Genomic DNA, 20,729 nt, shown 5'->3' with positions numbered 1-20,729 from the left:
GAGTAGGGAGGCAGGAGAGCACAGAGTAGGAAGACCAGTGGAGAGACTGTTGCAAAATGGCCCAGAATCCAATTAGGATAAAGACTGTAGAGAAGGAATTTCCCAAAGTCAAAAAGTTCAAACAAAAAAAAAATTCCAAGGGTGGGAGCCTGACTAGCTGAAATTGTAGGGTTGCAGGTGGACAGTAGATGGAGGACAGTCACATACTGATTCAGGTTAACTTGGAGCTAAGAGAATGTTATCTGGGGTTGCAGGTCCCAGGGCCTTCACGAGAGAGAGAGAAGCCCCAGGGGGTGCACTCTGGAATGGAAGGCCATGGCTTGGCCTATGTGCTGAAACTACTCAAAATCTCCAGACCTGACTTAGCTCTTAATACTTAACATGCTCACTAAAATAAAGTACCTAAGGATGGGGAAACCTCTGTTGTCTACAAATAAAAACAAAGACTTGAACTCTATCAGATTGATAAATTACCACTCAATTAGAAATCCAAGTAACTTGACCATGTATCTTCTTTTAAAGACAAAAAGAACTAGAAAAAAAATGTTCTGTACTTCACTTGAGAAGGTTTATTATTGATAGTGGTCTGGTTGTAGCAATTCTTCTGTATTTATTGTAAAGTGCTTCCAAGGAGCACTCTGGCTGCACTTCTTCCAAAACGGATCTACATGTTATAATCCACCTAAAATCATCAGTGGATACTAAAATCACTGTACTTCACCTTTCTGAACATCTATTCCACTACACACCTGGAAAAAAAGAATAAATCCACTGCCATTCAGTTAATTGAACAGCAACCCTGTCTAAGGTTTCTGAGAAGCAGCTGGTGGGTTTGAACCGCTGGCCTTGAGGTTCAAACCGACCTGGTGGTCCAGTGCTTATCCTATAGCACCACAGTAAGTAAAATATATTGAGGAGAATGGGAGCCAATATTCCTGCTTTTCCACTGTAAAGATAAAAATATCGGATGCAGAGAGCAAAGAACCTGTAGTTTTGGACTGGAATTTAAAGTATCAGTCTCAATTCAGAGGTTAAAATGTATATATATATAATATACACACATACCCCACATAGATATAAACACATATGCATAAATAAATATTTTCTAGTTGTGTCTGCTAAAATGTCCAGTATCAAAATATCATTGTGAACATCTGACTCCAGGACTGAGAAAAGAAAAGAAGAACTTGGAACATCATCCTTTGTATGAAAACAATTGCTCAAAAAGTACTGAAACTCACAAGAACCTAGAGGACAACTTGAAGGAGCTCTCACTGGCTGCCAAGAAAATAGAAGCATCATAACAAGAAATGGTTTTATCATGGGCTGAATTTTAAAAATATCCAAGAGTCCAAACGGATACTTAAAACAGGAAAGAAAAATTCCTTCCTTATAGAAGAATTCCAACTAATATATGTAGACACAGCAACAGAGTTAGAAACTCCACACGTTATGTTGCTGTTGTTAGGTGCCATTGAGTCAGCACCGACTCATAGCGACCTTACGCACAGCAGAATAAAACACTGCCCGATCCTGGACCAACTTCACTACTGTTGCCACGCTTTAGTCCATCGATGCTGCCACTTGGCCAATCCATCTTATTGGGGATCTTGCTTTTTTTCTCTGACCCTCCACCTTACCAAACATGATATCCTTCTCCAGCGATTGACAATATGTCTGAAGTATGAGAGACAAAGTTTGGCCATCTTGGCTTCCAAGGAGCACTCTGGCTGCACTTCTTCCAAAACGGATCTACATGTTATAATCCACCTAAAATCATCAGTGGATACTAAAATCACTGTACTTCACCTTTCTGAACATCTATTCCACTACACACCTGGAAAAAAAGAATAAACCCACTGCCGTTCAGTTAATTCCAACTCATGGCAAATGACAACACTACATGTTACAGAACTGAGCACCATGTAGGTTTTTTTGTCACCAGGTCTTTCTTCCATGGTGCAGCTGAGTGGGTTGGAGGAACACAAACCTAGAGACGTGTGCTGCTAGACACACACACAGAATTGCAAACATTGTTAAATACTCAACAATTCTTGTCAGAATTAAGGGATAAAGCCAAAATCCAAAGCAGCTGCTGAAAAGTTGCATCTGACTCCCAGCAAAGCCATATGTGGCAGAGTAGAACCGTACTCCATCCATAGTATTTTCAGTGGCTGTGAGCTTCTTGAATTCATTCACCAGTGTTTTCATCCAAGGTACTTTCTGGATGGATTCAAGTTGTTAGTCAAGTCCCTAACCAGTTGCACCACCCACTGATTCATACAGCAGAGTTCCAATTAATAAACATAGGCAGAGAGAGGGTTAAAAACTCAAGGTGTCACAATTGACACAGAGGCAAGAATCTTCAGTGATACTAAACTTACTGTACCACACCTTTTTGATTAACTATTTCACTAGACACAATTTTAAACATGTAATAACACAATGATTCTTAGGGGAAATTAAGGGCCAAGGTGTTATTCCCAATTTAATAAATATTCTGGCTTACAAGCTATAAAAGGAAAACAACTTGGGAGGGGAAGGAGAACAATATACGCACAAATCAATAAGCATTAGCTCTGGGTTACAAGACCATATACTAGTTTCTTTCTAGCTTTCTGATTTTTCATAGATCTATCATATAAAACTAAATTTACCATTTAAAACATCAATTAACCTTTCGTAATAAAGCACATAATTTTATAGTACGGTACAAAGGAGACCTATCTGGAATTTAATAAACTTAGTCAATTCAAGTTATTACTGGTATTTAGCTTCCCAGCTTCATGATTACAAAAGGCAGCGATGGGGTGTAATGACCAGGCAGTAATTTAGTTCTTAGTTCATTCTCCTTTGATTTGTTTACAGGGGAATATTGGCATGTTTCCTCCAAGGCCTTTGCACCTTCTTGCTGGCCAAAACATCCAGATCACAGCAGATTCGGGCACGAGTGGAAGAAGGTTGGATGATGTCATCAACAAACCCTGGTGAAGTGCAAAAAATGAGACTGATTGTGTGCATCTGCAGATTAACACCCGCTCCACCCTTGTGCTGAGCACAGGGCACCAACCCCGGGCTGACTGTGAGCAGGACCCAATCTGACCATCACAGGTGTTGAGAGGGGCTAGGTCCTGTGAACCCTTTTCCAGCCTCCTATTCTGTCAGATCCCACCTTCTGGTTTACGATCACATGACAATAAAGAGAAAATTAGACCCCCTCCCTGTTCTTCTTTGCTTCAATGTCTAGATGAATTCAATAGAAAATGGAATTAAGAAAACATATCACTATTTTCAAAAAGACTACAAATCAGCTATCCCTGGACACAAGCATCCTTGCAATTTGACTTTGCCACTCTAATGTAGTGGTTACAAATCGGGCTGTGAACCACAAGGTCAGCAGTTTGAAACTACCAGCTGCTCCATCAGAGAAAGATGAGGCTTTCTGCTCCCATAAAGATTTACAGCCTCAGAAACCCTGTTCAGGGTCGCTATGGGTCGGAAACGACTCAACGGCACATAACAACAACAACATCTCTATTTTCAAAAAGACTACAAATCATCTATCCCTAGACACAAGCACCCCTGCAATATGACTTTGCCACTCCTCCCACCAAGAGGTAGAGCTTCTTTCTTCACCGGATGTGGTGACATAGTTTGGCCAATAGGAATCACAACAATAGCCTGTACAAGTTCCACACCTAGACCTCATGAGGCCTTGCAGCTTCTCTTCCATCCTTTTCCAACCACCCTGAGGGTCCTGGTCTAACTCTTTAGGATTATAGACCATTGGAGAAAGAAGTCCCGTTGACAGCCAGCACCAAGCAGGTACACTATGCCATTCTGGACCATCCAACTCCAGAAAGCCCACCAGATGAGACCAACAGAACAACCAACCAGCTGAGCCCAGAACAAACACTGAACACTGGAATTCTAAATTTGGTCTAGGCTTATTTGGTTGTTCTGCTGCGTTTCTCTGTGATTTTTATATGGCACTGTTGTTGTTGTTATACAGGAGGGGCTAGGAAGGGTGCCAATGCTGGCAATCCTGTTTTCAATGAAATGGGGTCGGGGAGGGGAGAATGGAGGGCCATACTGCTGAAGTGCTGATATTTCAATGTGATCAAGCTCCCACACTTACTGTTTTTACCTTTCTGTTAGGAATGTTGTTTTTGTTAAGTACCGTGGAGTCAGTTCTGTCTCATAGTGACCCTACACAGGGTTTCCAAGGCTTTCTCCTCCTGTACAGATTTAGAACCTCAGAAACCAGGATCCAGGGTCACTATGAGTCGGAACTGACTCGGTGGCATACAACCACCAACCAGATAATGAAATTGTGCCATTTAAGCAATGTTTTGATTCCAATTACCAAAGCAATATATACAAGTTCCATTGTCAGTTCCAACATGCCTCAGATTCAATTTGATGTACATAGTAAAGGAAGGTATGTGAGACTATTTGAAGTTAAAAAAAAAAAAAGGGGGCAAACATGAACAAAGCTACCCTCCCCACCATACTTTACCTCTCAATGCTGCAGGAAAAGGGTTGGCAAACTTCTCAATATACTCTGTCTGAGCAGCCTCCACATTCTCATGCCCTTTGAAGATGATTTCCACAGCACCCTGTCACAAAAGGAATCATTAGACTTCACCAGAGGGTCCAATCTGAGCAAACTAAAATTCATTATCACTTGTGCAGGCTGCAAACTTCTTGGTCAAAGTGTACTGTGGTTGTAAACTTGTTGGCTGATCCAAGTCTTGGAGAGAAGTGTCAGCTCCAGATGAAGGGTCACAAAGTCACGAACAACCTGGAGCCAACCACCATGACCCTGGAGCTGCATGCTGGGACACTTAGCTGTGGCCTCAATGAGCAGCAGCACAGGCAAAGATGTGGTCACTGGCTTTCCTGCAAAGATTCCTTCCTACCCTGTCTGCACACATCAGTCTTCTTTGAGGTCAATATTGTCCACTACTAGATCTATGGCCTCTGCATCAAGGGACATGAAAGTAATGTTTTCTTTTTGATTATCCAGAGTTTTCATCATCAATTTCAGTGGCCCCAGGACAGACTGAGTTACAAATGTAAAGGGTATGGAGCTGGAAGATGGGTCTTCATGCTACAACTCCTAAATATCGGTTCTGTGGTATGGGGCCCTCGGAGCTAAATGGTTCATACCCACAGCCAACCACACCCCTCTTTCCATTCTTTTCATCTTCCCACTCACCTTTAGCACGAAGACTCACTGCCTGAAGTGAGACAAGAGGCAGATTTGGCCCCAGTCCCCAAGAGAGAACTTTGCCAAGACAAGGACCCAACTCCCTTGAGTTTTGGGCTATACTCAGGGCAGTAGCCTCTGGCCAGCATTTCCCAGCTGTACTTTGAACTCCTGCTAGGAAAGCATAGTCACTTGATCTCAGAAAAAGGAAAGCTGGAGGTCCTTACCTTTGCTCCCATGACTGCAATCTCTGCTGTGGGCCAGGCATAATTGGTGTCACCACAAAGGTGCTTAGAGCTCATGACATCATAGGCACCTCCATAGGCCTAAAAGAGAACCAAACTCTAAATATCAGATCCTGAGACAACCAGTTCAAATCCCTGACAGACCCTCATACAGCTTAAGAATAGAGCTCCTGAGCACAATGTCTGCAATGTCAGGGAGCCAGAGCAAAGAATACATGGCAGAACCCCCAAGTCTTCCACAGTGAATGTCACTGTCTTTTCTGGCTTTTTCCCACTGCTGCTTTAGTTCCCTTTGTTAAAAGATCATGGATATGTCTGCAAGGTTGGAAATGCTGTCTCAAGAGACCTTTTCAAGAGTGAGAGCAAGGTACACTCCTGCTTTCATTCCTGGTAAAACTCTGGGCTAGACCTATAACCATGGCGTATAGCACGGAGATAGAAAGTGCATGAGGGCAGCGTCTAGCCTCCTCTGACTTCACAACAGGTAAAGAGACAAATCACCATCAGCATCTGACCTTAGTCAATTTCTATGAGGCAGAAGTCAGACACACCTCCACCCTCCAACCTTCTAAACCAATTCTGACACCACCTTGCCCCTCCCACAATACTTTCTACTTCTCTGTGGGATTTGATAATCAACGGCAAAGACCACAAAGAACTCACAGAAAAAAATTCATGCTTATGGTATTTATTAGGGAAGCTAACAGACTACAATTCAGAATCAGAACTGCTCAGGATATAGTTCTTCAGTCAGGACAGCCTCTTTTCATCAGTGGCTACAGGGACACTCCCTGGTCCTGGACCTCTTAGTCACATGGATCCCTTGGCCTCTGTCCAGCTTTGGCAAGTGTTACAAAACTCCTTTATCACCTCCAGTAAATGCCCAAAGGGCACGCCAATACACCATAAGCCTAAGCCCAAAGGCATTCAACTCTAAGTTAGTAGGTCAGCAAATTTAGCTTTCCGTATTAAATGTCTGGAGAAGCCCCACACCATCAGCAAGCCTCCTGCACAAAGGCACTCAGCTTTACTTGCCCCATGGGCAGGAAGTCTACTGCTCTGCTCTCTGTCTCTTGCGTCTGGCTTTGCTGCCACTGCTTCTCTTGTTTCAGCCCGCCATCGCCTGGATCAAAGAGATGCAGTGCAGGATCTTGGGATCCAAAGGACACACTTCACTCTTGAGTCTTCTTCCTCGGTGGTCGTGAGACCCTCCTCTCCCATTTCTAAGATGGTTTATTTTAACAAACTCAATTGTTGTTGTTGTTAGGTGCTATCTAGTTGGTACCAACTCATAGTGACACTATGCACAACACAATGAAACACTGTCCAGTCCTGGGCCAACCTCACATTTGTTGCTAAGCCTGAGCCCATTGCTGATGGCACGGTGCCAATCCATCTCATTGGAAGTCTTCCACTCCTCTCACCCTCCACTTTACCACACATGATATCCTTCTCTAGGGACTGGTCCCTCCTGACAATATGTCCTAAGTATGAAAGATGAAGTCTGGACATCCTGGCTTCCAAGAAGCATTTTGGTTGTATTTCTTGCAACACAGATTGGTTCATTCTTTTGGCAGTCCATAGTACTTTTAAAATTCTTCTGTAACACCACAACTTAAATGCATAATTCTTCTTTGGTCTTCCTTATTCACTGTCCAACATTCACATGCATATGAAGTTATTGAAAATACCATGGTTGGGGTCAGAAGCACCTTAGTACTCAAACTTACATTTTTGCTCTTGAAATCTTTAAAAGAGGTCTTGTGCAGCAAATTTGCCTAATGTGGTATGTCATTTCATTTCCTGACTGCTGCTTCCTTGAGAGTTGATAGTTGATCTGAGCAAAAGGAAGTCTTTGACAACTTCAGTCTTTTTTCCATTTATCTTGATGTTATTTATTGGTCCAGTGGTGAGGATTTTGGGTTTCTTTACAGTGAGATGCAACCCATAGTGAAGGCTGTGATCTTTGATCTTCTTCAGTAAGTATTTTAAATCCTCTTCACTTTCAGCAAGCAAGAGTGAATCATCAACATATTGCAGGTTGTTAATGAGTCTTCCTCCAATCCTGATGCCATGTTTTTCTTCATATAATCCAGTTTCTCAGATGATTTGCTCAGCATACAGACCAAATAAGTATGGTGAAAGAATACAACCTTGGTGCACACCTTTCTTAATCTGAAATCATTTGGTGTTTCCTTGTTCTGTTAGAATAACGGCCTCTTGGTCTATATGTACAGATTCCTCATGAGCACAATTAAGTGTTCGGGAATACTCATTCTCTGCAATATTGTCCGTAGCTTGTCATGATCCACACATCCAAAAGCATTTGCATAGTCAATAAAGCAGAGGCAAATCCCTTTTTGGTATTCTCTGCTTCCAGCCAAGATCTATCTGACATCAGCAATGATATCTGTCATTCCACATCTTCGACTGAATCTGGCTTGAACTTCTGGAAGTTCTCTGTCAATGTATGCTTGCAGCCGTTTTTAATTATCTTTAGCAAAGTTTTACTTGCTTGCAATATTAATGATATTGCCCAATGATTTCCGCATTTCGTTGGGTTACATTTCTTTGGAATGAGAATAAATATGGATCTTTCCAGTGAGTTGGCCAGGTACTTCTCTTCTAAATTTCTTGGTACAGATGATGAGTGAGAGATGATGAGATGATGAGTGATGGTATAGATGATGAGAACTCCAGTGCTGCATGAGTTCATTGAAAGATTTCAATTTGTATTCCATCAATTCCAGAACCTTGTTCTTTGCCAGTGCCTTCAGTGCACCTTTGACTTCTTCCTTCAATACCACTGGTGCTTGATCATAGGCTACCTCTTGAAATGACTGAACATCAACCATTTCGTTTTGGTACAGTGACTCTGTATTCTTTCCATCTTTTTTGATGCTTTCTGCATCATTCCATATTTTGTCCATGTTGTTTTTGTTGTTGTTTCGTTGTTAACCCTATACAGGTTTCCAAGGAGTGGCTGGTGGGTTTGAACAGCCACATTCAGTACAAACTGACCTTGTGGTCTAGTGCTTATCCTTCAGTGCCACACCAGGACTCCATTCAGTACTTTGCCCATAGAAACCTTCAATACTTTAAATCGAGGTTTGAATTTTTTCTTCAGTTCCCTCAGCATGAGAAATGATGAAAATGTTATTTCCTTTTGGTTTTCTAACTCCAGGTCTTTGCACATTTCATTACAATATTTAACTCTGTCTTCTAGAGTTGACTTGAAATTTTCTATTCAACTCTTTTACTTCACTTCTTCCATTTGCTTTAGGATCTCTAGGCTGGAGAGCAAGTTTCAGAGTCTCTTCTGACATCCATTTTGGTCTTTTCTTTTTTTCTTCTCTTCTTAATGACCTTTTATTTTCTTCATTCCACAATTCTTCTGTTCTTCAGTCTTTAGTGTCTAATGCATCAAATTTGTTCTTCAGATGAGCTCTAAATTCAAGTGTGATGTGTTCAAAGTCATATTTTGGCTCTTAGGGATTTGTTTTAATTTGCTTCACCTTCAGCCTGCATTAGCATATGAGCAATTCACGGTCTGCCCCTGGCCTTATTTTGGCTGATGATACAGAACATTTCCACTGTCTCTTTCCACAGATGTAGTCAATAAGATTTCTGTGTATTCCATTGGTTTACAGTAGTTTTTATGTTGCTTTAAAAAGATATTTTCAATAAGCCATAACACGAGTAGATATATGCACACCAATGTTCACAGCAGCACTATTTACAATAGCAAAAAGATGGAGACAGCCTAAATGCCCATCAATGGAAGAATGGATAAATAAACTGTGGTACATGCACACAACGGAATACTATGCTTCCTTGAAGAACAACAAGAAAGTTGTAAGCTATCACATAACATGGATGAACCTTGAGGTCATTATGTTGAGTGAAATTGGTCAGTCACAAGAGGAAAATGCTGCATAGAACAACTACTGTCAAAGACTAAGAAAAAAGAATCCATACTAAAAGGGAGGGGGGGCGATTCTTAGCTGGTTACCGAGATGTGGGGGTGGGGTGAGGGGAGGGAGGGGAAGGTGGAGCACAGGGTAGGGAACAGACACAGGATAGTTTGGGTGCTGGGGAGGGAGGCAATACACAAGAAGGGAGAGGGGAATGGATGAACAAGGCAGATGGTAAAACAATTAGGCAGGTTTGCATGAGCTAAGTGGGAGAGGTAAATAATGATGTATACACAACCTTGGAACAACAGGGCTCTGGGATACAGGGAGTGAGACATGGTTGGAATGGGCAAAAGGGGGGAAATAATGTTAAGATGCTTGGCTGTCTTTCAAATCTTAGTTTCCCTGGCATACCATGATAAAATAGACACTTGATGGGGAGTGAAAGGAATAGCAACAAATATCACCATAGAAAGCGTATAAGTCTGTCTTCTGCCTATAACTGATTGGAATACCTAAAATGGAGCTACAATAAACATGCCCGATGAAGGAGGCTTCCTACAGAGCCTCTTCATTACATGAAATCATAGGTGGAATCCTGAACCTCATCCAGAATCTTCAGAGGTGGGAAACTTTCACTTGAAAGGACAAGCAGACCAGCCTGGAGCGGCTAGAAGAACAGAAGATACTTCTTGAAAGAAAGATCAACAGGAAAAATACAAAACGATACAGGCAGTCCGAAAGACTACTACAAGAACAAGCATGTTGCTCACCCAGGAGACATCCAGGCAAGTGGTCAGGTCCCCTTAGGAAAAACCCCCTTCCAAGACTAAGATTCACTGGGAATACGCGCTCAGATTGGTGACCACATTCATCACCAATAAGGGGAAGTGAGGGAAAAACAGCAATGAAACTGCGAGCTAAGCCCTACAACATTCAATAGACTTCTGTGAACCCGGGTGGAGACCTGGTTGGCCAGCAGTGTGGCAAGACCTGGGGACTCTTGGGCCCAGAGTCAGTGACATAGCCACAGAGGACTAGAGTGGAGAGTGAAGCATCTAGCTGATAGAAGAGAGAGCATATGCATAAGAACACCCCACCTGACCTGGCTTCAATGACTGGATGATCAGAGCTCAAGGAAAAGAAGAAAGAAGAGGAAAAAAAGACTAATCTGATACAATTTGATGAATGTGACCTACACCTATAGATGCAGTTGCTCAAAAGAGGGAACAAATCCTTACAGCAAGGATCATTCCCTCCCCCTCCATACACAGAGTAGACAGGGATGGGCAACTTGGACATTGGCTACCCAAAATGGAGGTGTGGTGCTACAAAGGCAAGAAGTAACTGGCTTACAAGCTTTCAAGAAGGAGCCTAAATCCAAAGGTCATGGAGGAAGGTAGAATCTTCACTAGAGTGGTATTCAATCTGTCTGGGCGGGGCTAATGAAAGGAGATGGGGATAGGTCTATTGTGATACAATAGTGAATAATTGTTATCAGGACTGATTGTGTGGGTTGGAAGTATAAAGGTAGACATTTTGTAGCAAAAGGAGGGGAGTGGTTGACTTTGCAGTCCAGGAACAGAGGTCCCTGGGACCATCAAGGGAGAAAAGCAGAGTGTGGGAAGCTACCCAGAGAAGCAGTGATGCCAGGGATGGAGGCAGAGATGATGGCGTGGAGAGATGGAGTGGCTGGTGACTCTAGAGCCAGAGAGGGAGAGGGTCTGTGTGCTGACCAGGAGGCAAGCTTGCAGGATATACCCTTTGGTTGGTTGATGATGCATGGAGGGGATTATAACCATGGCAAGGAAACGATATACGATAGGATAAATGTAAAACTACTGTTCTTTCATGTAAAATATCACATAATTCATAAAAGATTAAAAAAAAAAAGATATTTGCAATGAAGAAATCATTGGTTTTGCAAAGTTCTATTATACGATCTCTAACACTGCTTCTATCACTAAGGCCATATTTTCTAACAACTGAGCCTTCCAATCCTTCCTCTTTTTTCCCAGCCTCTGCATTCCAATCACCAATAATTTATTAATACAACTTGATTGCATGTTTGATCAATTTCAGACTAAAGAAGTTGGTAGATTTCTTCAATTTCATCATCACTGGCTTTAATGGTTGTTGCATAAATTTGAACAATAGTGGTATTAAGTGGTCTTCCTTGTAGGCATATGGATATATGGACACTATCCTATCACTGACAGTGTTGTAGTTCAAGACACATCTTGGTAAGTTTGTTGTAGGGTTTGTTTGTTTTTTGATGATGATGAATGTGACGCCATTCATGCTCTTTAATATGTTATTCCTGGCATAGTCAGGCATGTGATTTTCAGATTCAAAATAGCCAACACCAGTTCACTTGGGCTCAGTAATGCTTAGGATACTTATGTTTATGCATTCCACTTCATTTATGACCATTTCCAACTTTCCTAGATTCATACTTCATATATTCCATAAACCCAGTGGAATGGCAAAACTGATCAGTCCCCAGGTTAAAGTTTCATACAACCTATATGCATGGCCTTGGTGTGGTACTATAGGATAAGCACTGGACTGCTAACCTCAAGGCAGCAGTTCAAACCCACCAGCTGCTCGCGGACACCCTATACATGTTTGCTATGAGTCATAACCACCACTCAGTCAGTTACAAAGACTATGGCTAGAAAAGTCAGACCAAGTAACTGCAGTCACCGTGGAGTTCTGGTGTGGCGCTATGGGTTAATGCGCTGGACTGCAAGGGTAGTTGAACCACAAGACCAGTAGTTGAAGTTCACCAGCCACTCCTCAGAAACCCTACACAGGATTGCTATGAGTTGGAACCAACTCCACGGCAATGAACCACAACAACCAGCAATCACTCTGAGTCCTCGTGTACTACTGTAGGATACGCACTAGACGGCAAAGTCAGTTTGAGCCGCAAAATCAGCACTTCAAACTCACCAGCAGCTCCTTGGACACCCTTATACAGGGTCGCCGTGAGACAGAACCAACTAGACAGCACTTAACAACAATAACACAGTCACTGTCTCTAAAATAGGTTCCTTACCTTTCTGGTGATGACTGTGACCTTGGGGACAGTTGCCTCAGCAAATGCATACAGCAGCTTGGCGCCATGTCGGATGATGCCCCCATACTCCTGTGCTGTGCCTAGATGATAAGGGGAAAGTTACTAATACCCGCAGAATTCTGCGTGTGAACTGCCTAGAACTCAGTTTGTGAGGTCTTCCACTGCCTTTCTGACGGGCCAGAGAAAGATCACTCCTCACAGTCATGCCTGCTGGACACCCAGAATACAGAGATCTCCAAATAAAGTGGGTGCCTCACTGTGCAAATGATCCTGTGCTGGTCCCCATCTCTGTCAGTGACTTACCAGGCAGAAATCCTGGGACATCAACAAAAGTGATGAGTGGAATGTTGAAAGCATCACAGAACCGGACAAAACGAGCCCCTTTCACAGACGAATTAATATCCAGGCATCCTACAAATAGAGAGATTATCTGTGCTGAGCTTCTGGGAAACCCCTAGATCTACCCATGTAGGAGTGTATCCTCAGCAACTTTCCAAAGATGGTTTATATGGAGGCATTAATGATTCCTCATCTCAGAATAACAACAGAGAACCCACAAAGAAAAGAGAGACCAGAAATGTCCTCCTCACCAGTAGTTCTCTTCCTGGAATCACACCTTAGTACACGTGCCCAGGCTCTGTCCAATGACTGAGAAGCCACTATTGTCTCATGGAGTGAACTGCAGCCCCCTCTAAATATGTCACCTTGATGGGGTCATGATTCTCAGTGGTTTGGCAGTTAAGTAATAATTCATCATCATCATCATGTGAACTGATGTGGTCAGCCAATAAGTTGTAAGGGGATTACTGTGGGCTGCAACACACAACCCTGATCCACTCTAAGGGGAGTTTCCTTAGGGTGATGCATGTATCACCACCTTTCTTCTTACAAGAGATAAAATAATAGAAAAGGGAGCAGGTAAGAGAAACCTCCCACCACACCACCAAGAAAGACGAGCCTGGAGCAGAGGGCATCTTTGGCTATGGGACCGCTCTGCTGAGAAACTCTTAGACCCAAAGCAAGACTGATGGCAAGGATTTGCTCCCAGCACTGACCCCAAAAAAAGCCTCCTAAAGTATGATGAAATACATTTCTGACTGTTAAAGCAGTCCCTCGTGATATTTATGTTACAGCAACACAAGATAGCTGTGCTGTAAGTGACAAGCTGACAGACAATCCACATAACTGGGAATTAGATTTTGGCTCTACCAAGTTAGAAAATTACCCTTCTGAGCCTGAGGTTTCTCACCTGAAAAAAATAGGGAAGTTGCTACCTGCTAGCAAAGTCTTAAGAATGGTATCTATAAATTGGCACAGACTAAGAGCTCAATTAAGGAACTCTGGTAGCATAGTGGTTATGAAATGGGCTGTGAACCGCAAGGTCAGCGGTTCGAAACCACCAGCTATTCCACAGGAAAAAGATGAGGCTTTCTGCTCCCGTAAAGATTTACAGCCTTGGGAACCCTGTACAGAGTCGCTATGAGTCGGAACCGACTCCACGGCACACAACAACAACAACAACAACAAGAGCTCAATTACTGGTAGGTAAATCCATATTATAATGGCAATGATAACTAAAAACAAAACAAAAAGCAGTAAGTGTTGGCAAGGTTGTAAAGAAATAACCTTCAGTGTTGGCTGGGAGAAAATATAAAATGGTATAGCCACTATGTGTAAAACTGTGTTGTGGTTTCTAAACAAGTTGACATAAAACTACAATATGACACAGCAATTTCACTCATAGGTTACTGCTAACATTTTAAAACAGTAACACATATAGACACATGGACAAGAATTCACACTGCAACCCTTTTCACACTAGTCAAATGACAGAAACAATAAAAATGTCTGTCAATAGCTGAATGGATAAACAAACTGTGGTATAACCTACAATGGACTATTGCTAAGCCAAAAACAGAGATGACGTCCTCATACATGTCAAACTATAGATGAACCATGAAGAAATTAAGCTGAGCAAAGTTAGTACAATGCAAAAGAAAAAAATAAGATCTCCTTATGTGATACAAGAAAATACATAAAAAACAAAAATTAGTAGTAGTTATCAAGAATGGGAGGAAAGAAAGTTTTGCTTAAGGGGCAGGGAGTTTATGTTCATGTTACTGAAATAATTTGGAGAAAGATTAAGGGAAAACCGACTTCCGGCAAGATGGCAGACTAGCCAGATACACTACATCCAGCCACAACAAAGATACAAGAGACCAAATGAAACAAATACAGATGAAAATCCTAGAACCCTGAACTTCAGAGGAAAGATCAGAGAAGTGATCAGAGGTATGTATGGCCAGCTCCTCCCCTCACCCACTCCCAGCCCAGGCCCTGCTCTCTGGAAGTTCAGAAGCACTTAGTTGGGAGTCATGCCAGTGTGAGACAGGGGCCAGTTGCACCACGTTGGTACCCAGATTAAGGCAGGTTTGGCTCCAGACCTATAGAACCTACAGAGTCACCAGAACAGGATTAGTGTAACAGAAACTCTCAAAGACAGCCACTCTGCTCCCAGCTGCCCTGGGTTCTAACAGACACTGAACCTAGATCCATCAAAGGCCTCCAGATTATTTCCAGATTGAGTACCCTGAACACAGATAATACTTAGGCCTATAGGAACACCATCTAGGGGCAAGAACTCTGCTGTCACATTCCTTCTATACGTATCTACCTTGTGAGGAATGGCTGGCAGCTGCTCTGCTTTTTGTTGTTGTTGTTGTTTTCCTTTTGTTATTACGTTGCTTTTCTTTATTCTTTCTTATCCTTCTCTTTAGGAGCTCTGACAGCTTTGGAAACCCTATATAGGGGTCACTATGCATCGTAACCAACTCTACGGCACACCACTATGACCACTACCACAATCCTTCTCTTTACATTCATTTGAATTTTATACTTTTTGTATTCTTTCGTTTTTTGTTTCTAATTTCCCCAATTCTTTTTTTTTTCTTTTGATCTTTCTTTACTACTCTGTACTCTTTTCTTTTCATCTTCCTGCTCCCTGTTTTTTCTAAAGTTTTTTTTTTTTAATCTTCCTTTTATTTTCTCTCTTATTTTTCTCTGCTATAGCTATATTTTCCTATTCTTCTTTTCTCTTTTTAGTTATCTATTCTTTTTCTTCCTGGCTGTTGCCTATTTCACTTTATTTTTTTCTCTTTTATTATTTTGTCTCTTCATTGTTAGTTGCTGTATGTTTATTCTGTTTTGTTTTCTTGTCTGTATGTGTGTGTGGAGAGAGGGGGTTCCTCTTTCTCACCTGAAAACATACATCAACCATGTCCACGGACACAGCCACAGCCATACTCCACAAGTCTACTCACAGGGCAGGGGCCAGTACCTCCTATACCACCTGAACAATGACAGAGAGCAGATAATGTCAGTCAGGGTTCTGTGGGTCACCATGAAGAGGAATAACATATGGGTGATGTGAATTCCAGAACAGGAAGACACAACAAAAAGCACAGAGAAAACTGTCGAGGAGGTACTGGAAGAAAACTTCCATAACATCAAGAAAGATCAGGAAATAGCATACAAGAAGCTGAATAAGCCCCAAACAGAATAGATCCTACAAGATTATCACCAATACATATAATCAAATTTACCAAAACCAATGAAAATGAGCAGCTCAGGATAAATGAAAAGTTATCTATAAAGGAGAACCAATATGACAAAGCTCTGATTTCTCAGCAGAAAAAAATACAGGCAAAAAGGCAGTGGGATGACATATACAAAAGTCTGAAAGAAAAAAATTCCCAACCAAGAATCAGATATTCAGTACTCTCTCAAATAAAATAAGAAAATTAAGACATTTTCAGATAAACAAATTAAAAGAATTTGTAATAACCAGACCAACTTTACAGAAAATACTAAAGACTGTTCTTTGAGGTGAGAGCCATCAACAGCAGACAACAATCTGAGATTAATATACATGCCACCACCATCCAAAACTCAATCCTGATATAAAAGTATTTAAAGTAAAACAAACCTATTCTTAGGTGCTGTCGAGTCAGCACTAACTCACAGCTAACTTATGCACAACAGAATGAAACCTTGCCCTATCCTATGCCAATCTCACAATCGTTACTACACTTGAGCCCACTGCTGCTGTCACCATGACAATCCATCTCATTGGGGGGTCTTCCTCTTTTTCCCCCCCGCTGACCCTCCGCTTTACCAAGCATGATGTCCTTATCCAGAGACTGATCACTCTGACAATCTGTATGGAGTATGAGAGATGAAGTCTGGCCATCCTGGCTTCTAAGGAGCATTCTGGCTGTACTTCTTCCAACACAAATTGGTTTGATTTTTTGGCAATTCATGGTACTTTTAATATTCTTCTCCAATACCATAACGCAAATGCATCAATTCTTCAATGGTCTTTTATACAGAAGATCGTAGAAAACAAATCTTTAAGACTGTAAACAGGTAACCAGAGAGATTAACTTAAAATGAAGTCAACTACAAAGCAAAAAGAGGAGATAGTGTAATACCAAACTGTCAAATGGTGATAAAATATAATGTAATCTCAATCCGATTTCAATGTCATTCTTTAAAGAGAAAGAAAAACTAATCAATAAAATTATATGGAAGGGAAAGCCACAACAGATAAGCAAAGCATTAATTAAGAAGAGCAAAGTTGGAGGCCTCTCATTTACTGATCTCAAAATCTACTACACAGTCACAGCGGTTAAAACAGCCTAGTCTGGTATAGTAAAAGACACATAGATTAATGGAGCAGAATTGAGAACCTGGAAGTAAATCCATCCACATACAGTCAGCTAGCTGATCTCTGACAAAGGGTCAATGCACATTAAATGGGGAAGAGATAGTCTATTCAGCAAATGATGCTGGCAAAAAAGGAAATCCATATGCAGAAAAATAAACCAAGACTTATATCTCACACTACACATGAAAAACAAACTCAACATGGATTAAAAAAACTAAGTGTAAAACCTAAATCTATAAATATCATCAATTTAAAAAAGGTACAAATTTTGGAGCTCTGATATATGGCATAAATGCACTGTCAAAAACCACACAGTAGAAAACAAAAGAGATGATGGGAACCTACTAAAAATTAGGCAGTTATATGCATCAAAACATTCTGTCAAAAGAGTGAGAGAGCCCACAAACTAGGAAAAAAAAGCTTTTGTAGTGATACATCAGACAAGGGACTGATCTCTGAAAGTTATACAAAAAGTACACACCTGGAGAACTGCTTGGCCAGCAGTGTGGCAAGACCTGGGGACTCCTGGGCCCAGAGTCAGTGACATAGACACAGAGGACTAGAGTGGAGAGAGAAGCGTCTAGCTGATAAGAAGAGAGGGCATATGCATAAGAACACCCCACATGACCTGGCTTCAATGACTGGATGATCAGAGCTCAAGGAAAAGAAGAAAGAAGAGGAAAAAAAGACTAATCTGATACAATTTGATGAACCTGACTTACACCTATGGATGCAGTAGTTCAAAAGAAGGAAAAAATCTTTACAGCGAGGATCATTCCCTCCTCCTCCATACACAGAGTAGACATGGATGGACAACTTGGACATTGGCTACCCAAAATGGGGGGGTGGGGGGCTACAAAGGCAAGAAGTGACTGGCTTACAAGCTTTCAAGAGGGAGCCTAGATCCAGAGGGCATGGAAGAAGGCAAAATCTCCACTGAGTAGTATCCAATCTGTCTGGGCAGGGCCGATGAAAGGAGATGGGGATAGGTCTCTTGTGATACAACAGTGAATAATTGTTATCAGGACGACTGTGAGGGTTAGAAATGTAAAGGTACATACATATTTTGTAACAAAAGGAGGGGAGTGATTAATTTTGCAGTCCAGGAGCAGACCACTGACCTTGCAATTCAAACGGCTTTGCAGTATGGCACATTAACCCATAGCACCACACCATTAGAGAGATGCAAATCAAAATAACAATGAGATTAAGAGCAAAGTTTAAAAAAAAACCAGAAAACCACAAATGCTGGCGAGAGTATGGAGTGCCTGGGACAATCTACATTGTTGGCAGGTGTAAAAACGTTTTATTAAGGAAAACGGTATCGTGCTTTCTCAAAAAGTTATAAATAGAAATTCTGTATGACACAGCAAGAGAGGAAAATTAAAGGTATCCAAACTGGCAAAGAAGAAGTAAAACTCTATTTGCAGACATTATGATCCTATACATAGAAAGAAGTCCTGATGTGGTGCTGTGGAATGCAAAGTTGCTTTGGACCACAAGGTTGGTGGTTTCAAGCACACCAGCTGCTCCTCAGAAACTCTATACAGCGTTGTTATGGGTCAGAAGAGATTCAATGGCACTTAACAACAAAACAATACTTAGAAAATCTCTAAGTCTCAGCAAAAAAATTATTGAACTTATTGAAAGGTTCAGCAAAGTGGCAGTGTACAAGATCAACATACAAAAATCAGTTGGAGTCATCCATGAAGAAACTGGGACCTCCTACAATGATGGTACGACTGTACAGTATTCAACCAGTCTGGAGAATAGTACAGCAATTTCTCAGAAAGTTGGAAATAGAAACGCCTTATGGCCCAGCAATCCCTCTACTTGGTATGTACCCACAAGAACTATGAGCTAGCACATCAGTAGATATATGCACACCAATGTTCACCGCAGCACTATTCACAATAACAAAAAGATAGAGATAGCCTAAGGGTCCATCAATATTAGAATGGATAAGCAAATTATGGTACATACACACAATGGACAGTACTATACAACACTGAACAATAATGATGAATCTGCAAAACACCGCATAACATGGAGGAATCTGGAAGGACATTAAGCTGAGTGAAATTAATCAAACACAAAAGGACAAATATTGTATGAGACCACTACTGTAAAAACTTTAAAAAAAAGTTTCCATACAAAAAGAAACATTCTTAGACGGTTATCAATGGTGGGAGGAAGGGGAGAATAGGGAGGAAGAGGAGAATACACACACACACATACATATATTTATTTATTTATTTCCCCCACAAATTTCTAAGAGTTTGAAAGATGATGTTTGTGCATAAGCAACATCTGGGATCTTGAAAGCTCATGAGTGGCCATCTAAGGTAGAGGTATTAGTGTCTCTCCATGAAGAGAGGAAAGAAGAGTGATAAGAAATGAAGATGCTTGGAATCAATTAGTCTATTGGAGTAATGAACATCAGTCTCCATGACTCGGACACCAGAAGAATTAGTTTGTGCCCAGCTACCACTACCAAAAGTCCTGAAAAGGATCACATTAGAGGATCCCGAACAGAGCAAGAGAAAAAGCAGAACAAAACTCAAAATTATTTCTGTTTACTGGTCAGAAATGGACCAGAGAACCTGAGACTATACTATCTTTGACCACCCTTTAGGTCAACAAAGAAACTCACCCTTATGCCTTAATTTTTAGCCAAGTAGTAGAAGGTTTATAGACTGGGACAGCAACACTACCAAGGTATGCTCACCCTGGGAATGGTCATTCTGAATCAAAAGGGCAACATTTTCCTAAGGACAAAATTGAGAAGGGATATGAAGGTGGGTGGAATGCAAATAGGAATCACAGAGAGAAGTAGGAGAACTGTTGTCCATAGAGGGGAATGCAATCATTGAGATGAAACAAAATGTATGATTTGTTGAATGTAAAGCTGATGATCTGGTCTGTAAACCTTAACTCAAGTCACAATAAAAAGTTAAAAAAAAAAATTGAAGATGCTTGGACTCAATGGAACACGTGAACATCAGTTACCATGACCCTAATATTAAAAGAACTAGATGTTGCACAGCTACCAATAATAACTGCTTTGAAAGGGATCACATTAGAACTTCCTGGAAAAAGTGGGAGAAAATGTGAAACAAAACTCAAAATTAGACTAAAGGGAAACAAACAACAGACTTACTGGTCAGAAAGAGGCTGGACAACCTTAGACTATGATCCTTGGCTAACCTTCAAGTCTAGAACAGAACTCACTCTCATGGCCCAATTTTTAGCCGAGAAGTTGACAGGTATATAGAGAGAACAATAACTCTAGTAAGGTACGCTCACCAATCATTCAAAATCAAAAGGGGTGGGGGTGGGGTTGATGGTGGATCAGGAAGAAGCGCAGTGATGATCTCTGTCGGCAATAACATAGAATACCAGATGAAGTAGGTTCAGGGTACAGTCCCAGAACTCTGAACTACATATAAAGGAATATTTAGAAAGTCTGAAGGCTTATAGTGAGTGAAATTTGTAGTGAAAGCAAGAAATTTAGTGCTTTCTCATCGGCTGGCCTCAGTGGCTCCCGGAG

The 20,729-nt window shown here is 41.3% G+C and overlaps 1 protein-coding gene across 1 annotated transcript in view; it reads right to left on the bottom strand.

Annotated features, from left to right (window-relative positions):
• Positions 1-2,862: 2,862 nt before the first annotated feature.
• The window catches only part of PCCB (propionyl CoA carboxylase, beta polypeptide), a 123,428-nt gene continuing 105,561 nt past the window's right edge, over positions 2,863-20,729 (bottom strand). Inside the window, exons 11-15 of the mRNA XM_006846644.1 lie at positions 12,757-12,864; positions 12,433-12,533; positions 5,440-5,538; positions 4,520-4,619; positions 2,863-2,984 (exon numbers count right to left, since the gene is read on the bottom strand). Coding sequence (XP_006846707.1) covers positions 2,863-2,984; positions 4,520-4,619; positions 5,440-5,538; positions 12,433-12,533; positions 12,757-12,864 — 530 coding nt within the window. The remainder of the gene's footprint in view (positions 2,985-4,519; positions 4,620-5,439; positions 5,539-12,432; positions 12,534-12,756; positions 12,865-20,729) is intronic.

Source organism: Chrysochloris asiatica, unplaced genomic scaffold (genome assembly GCF_000296735.1).
Source record: "Chrysochloris asiatica unplaced genomic scaffold, ChrAsi1.0 scaffold00028, whole genome shotgun sequence".
NCBI classification, from domain to species: domain Eukaryota; kingdom Metazoa; phylum Chordata; class Mammalia; order Afrosoricida; family Chrysochloridae; genus Chrysochloris; species Chrysochloris asiatica.
Note: the sequence above shows the minus strand (reverse complement) of the source record. Positions and strands in the feature narration are given on the sequence as shown.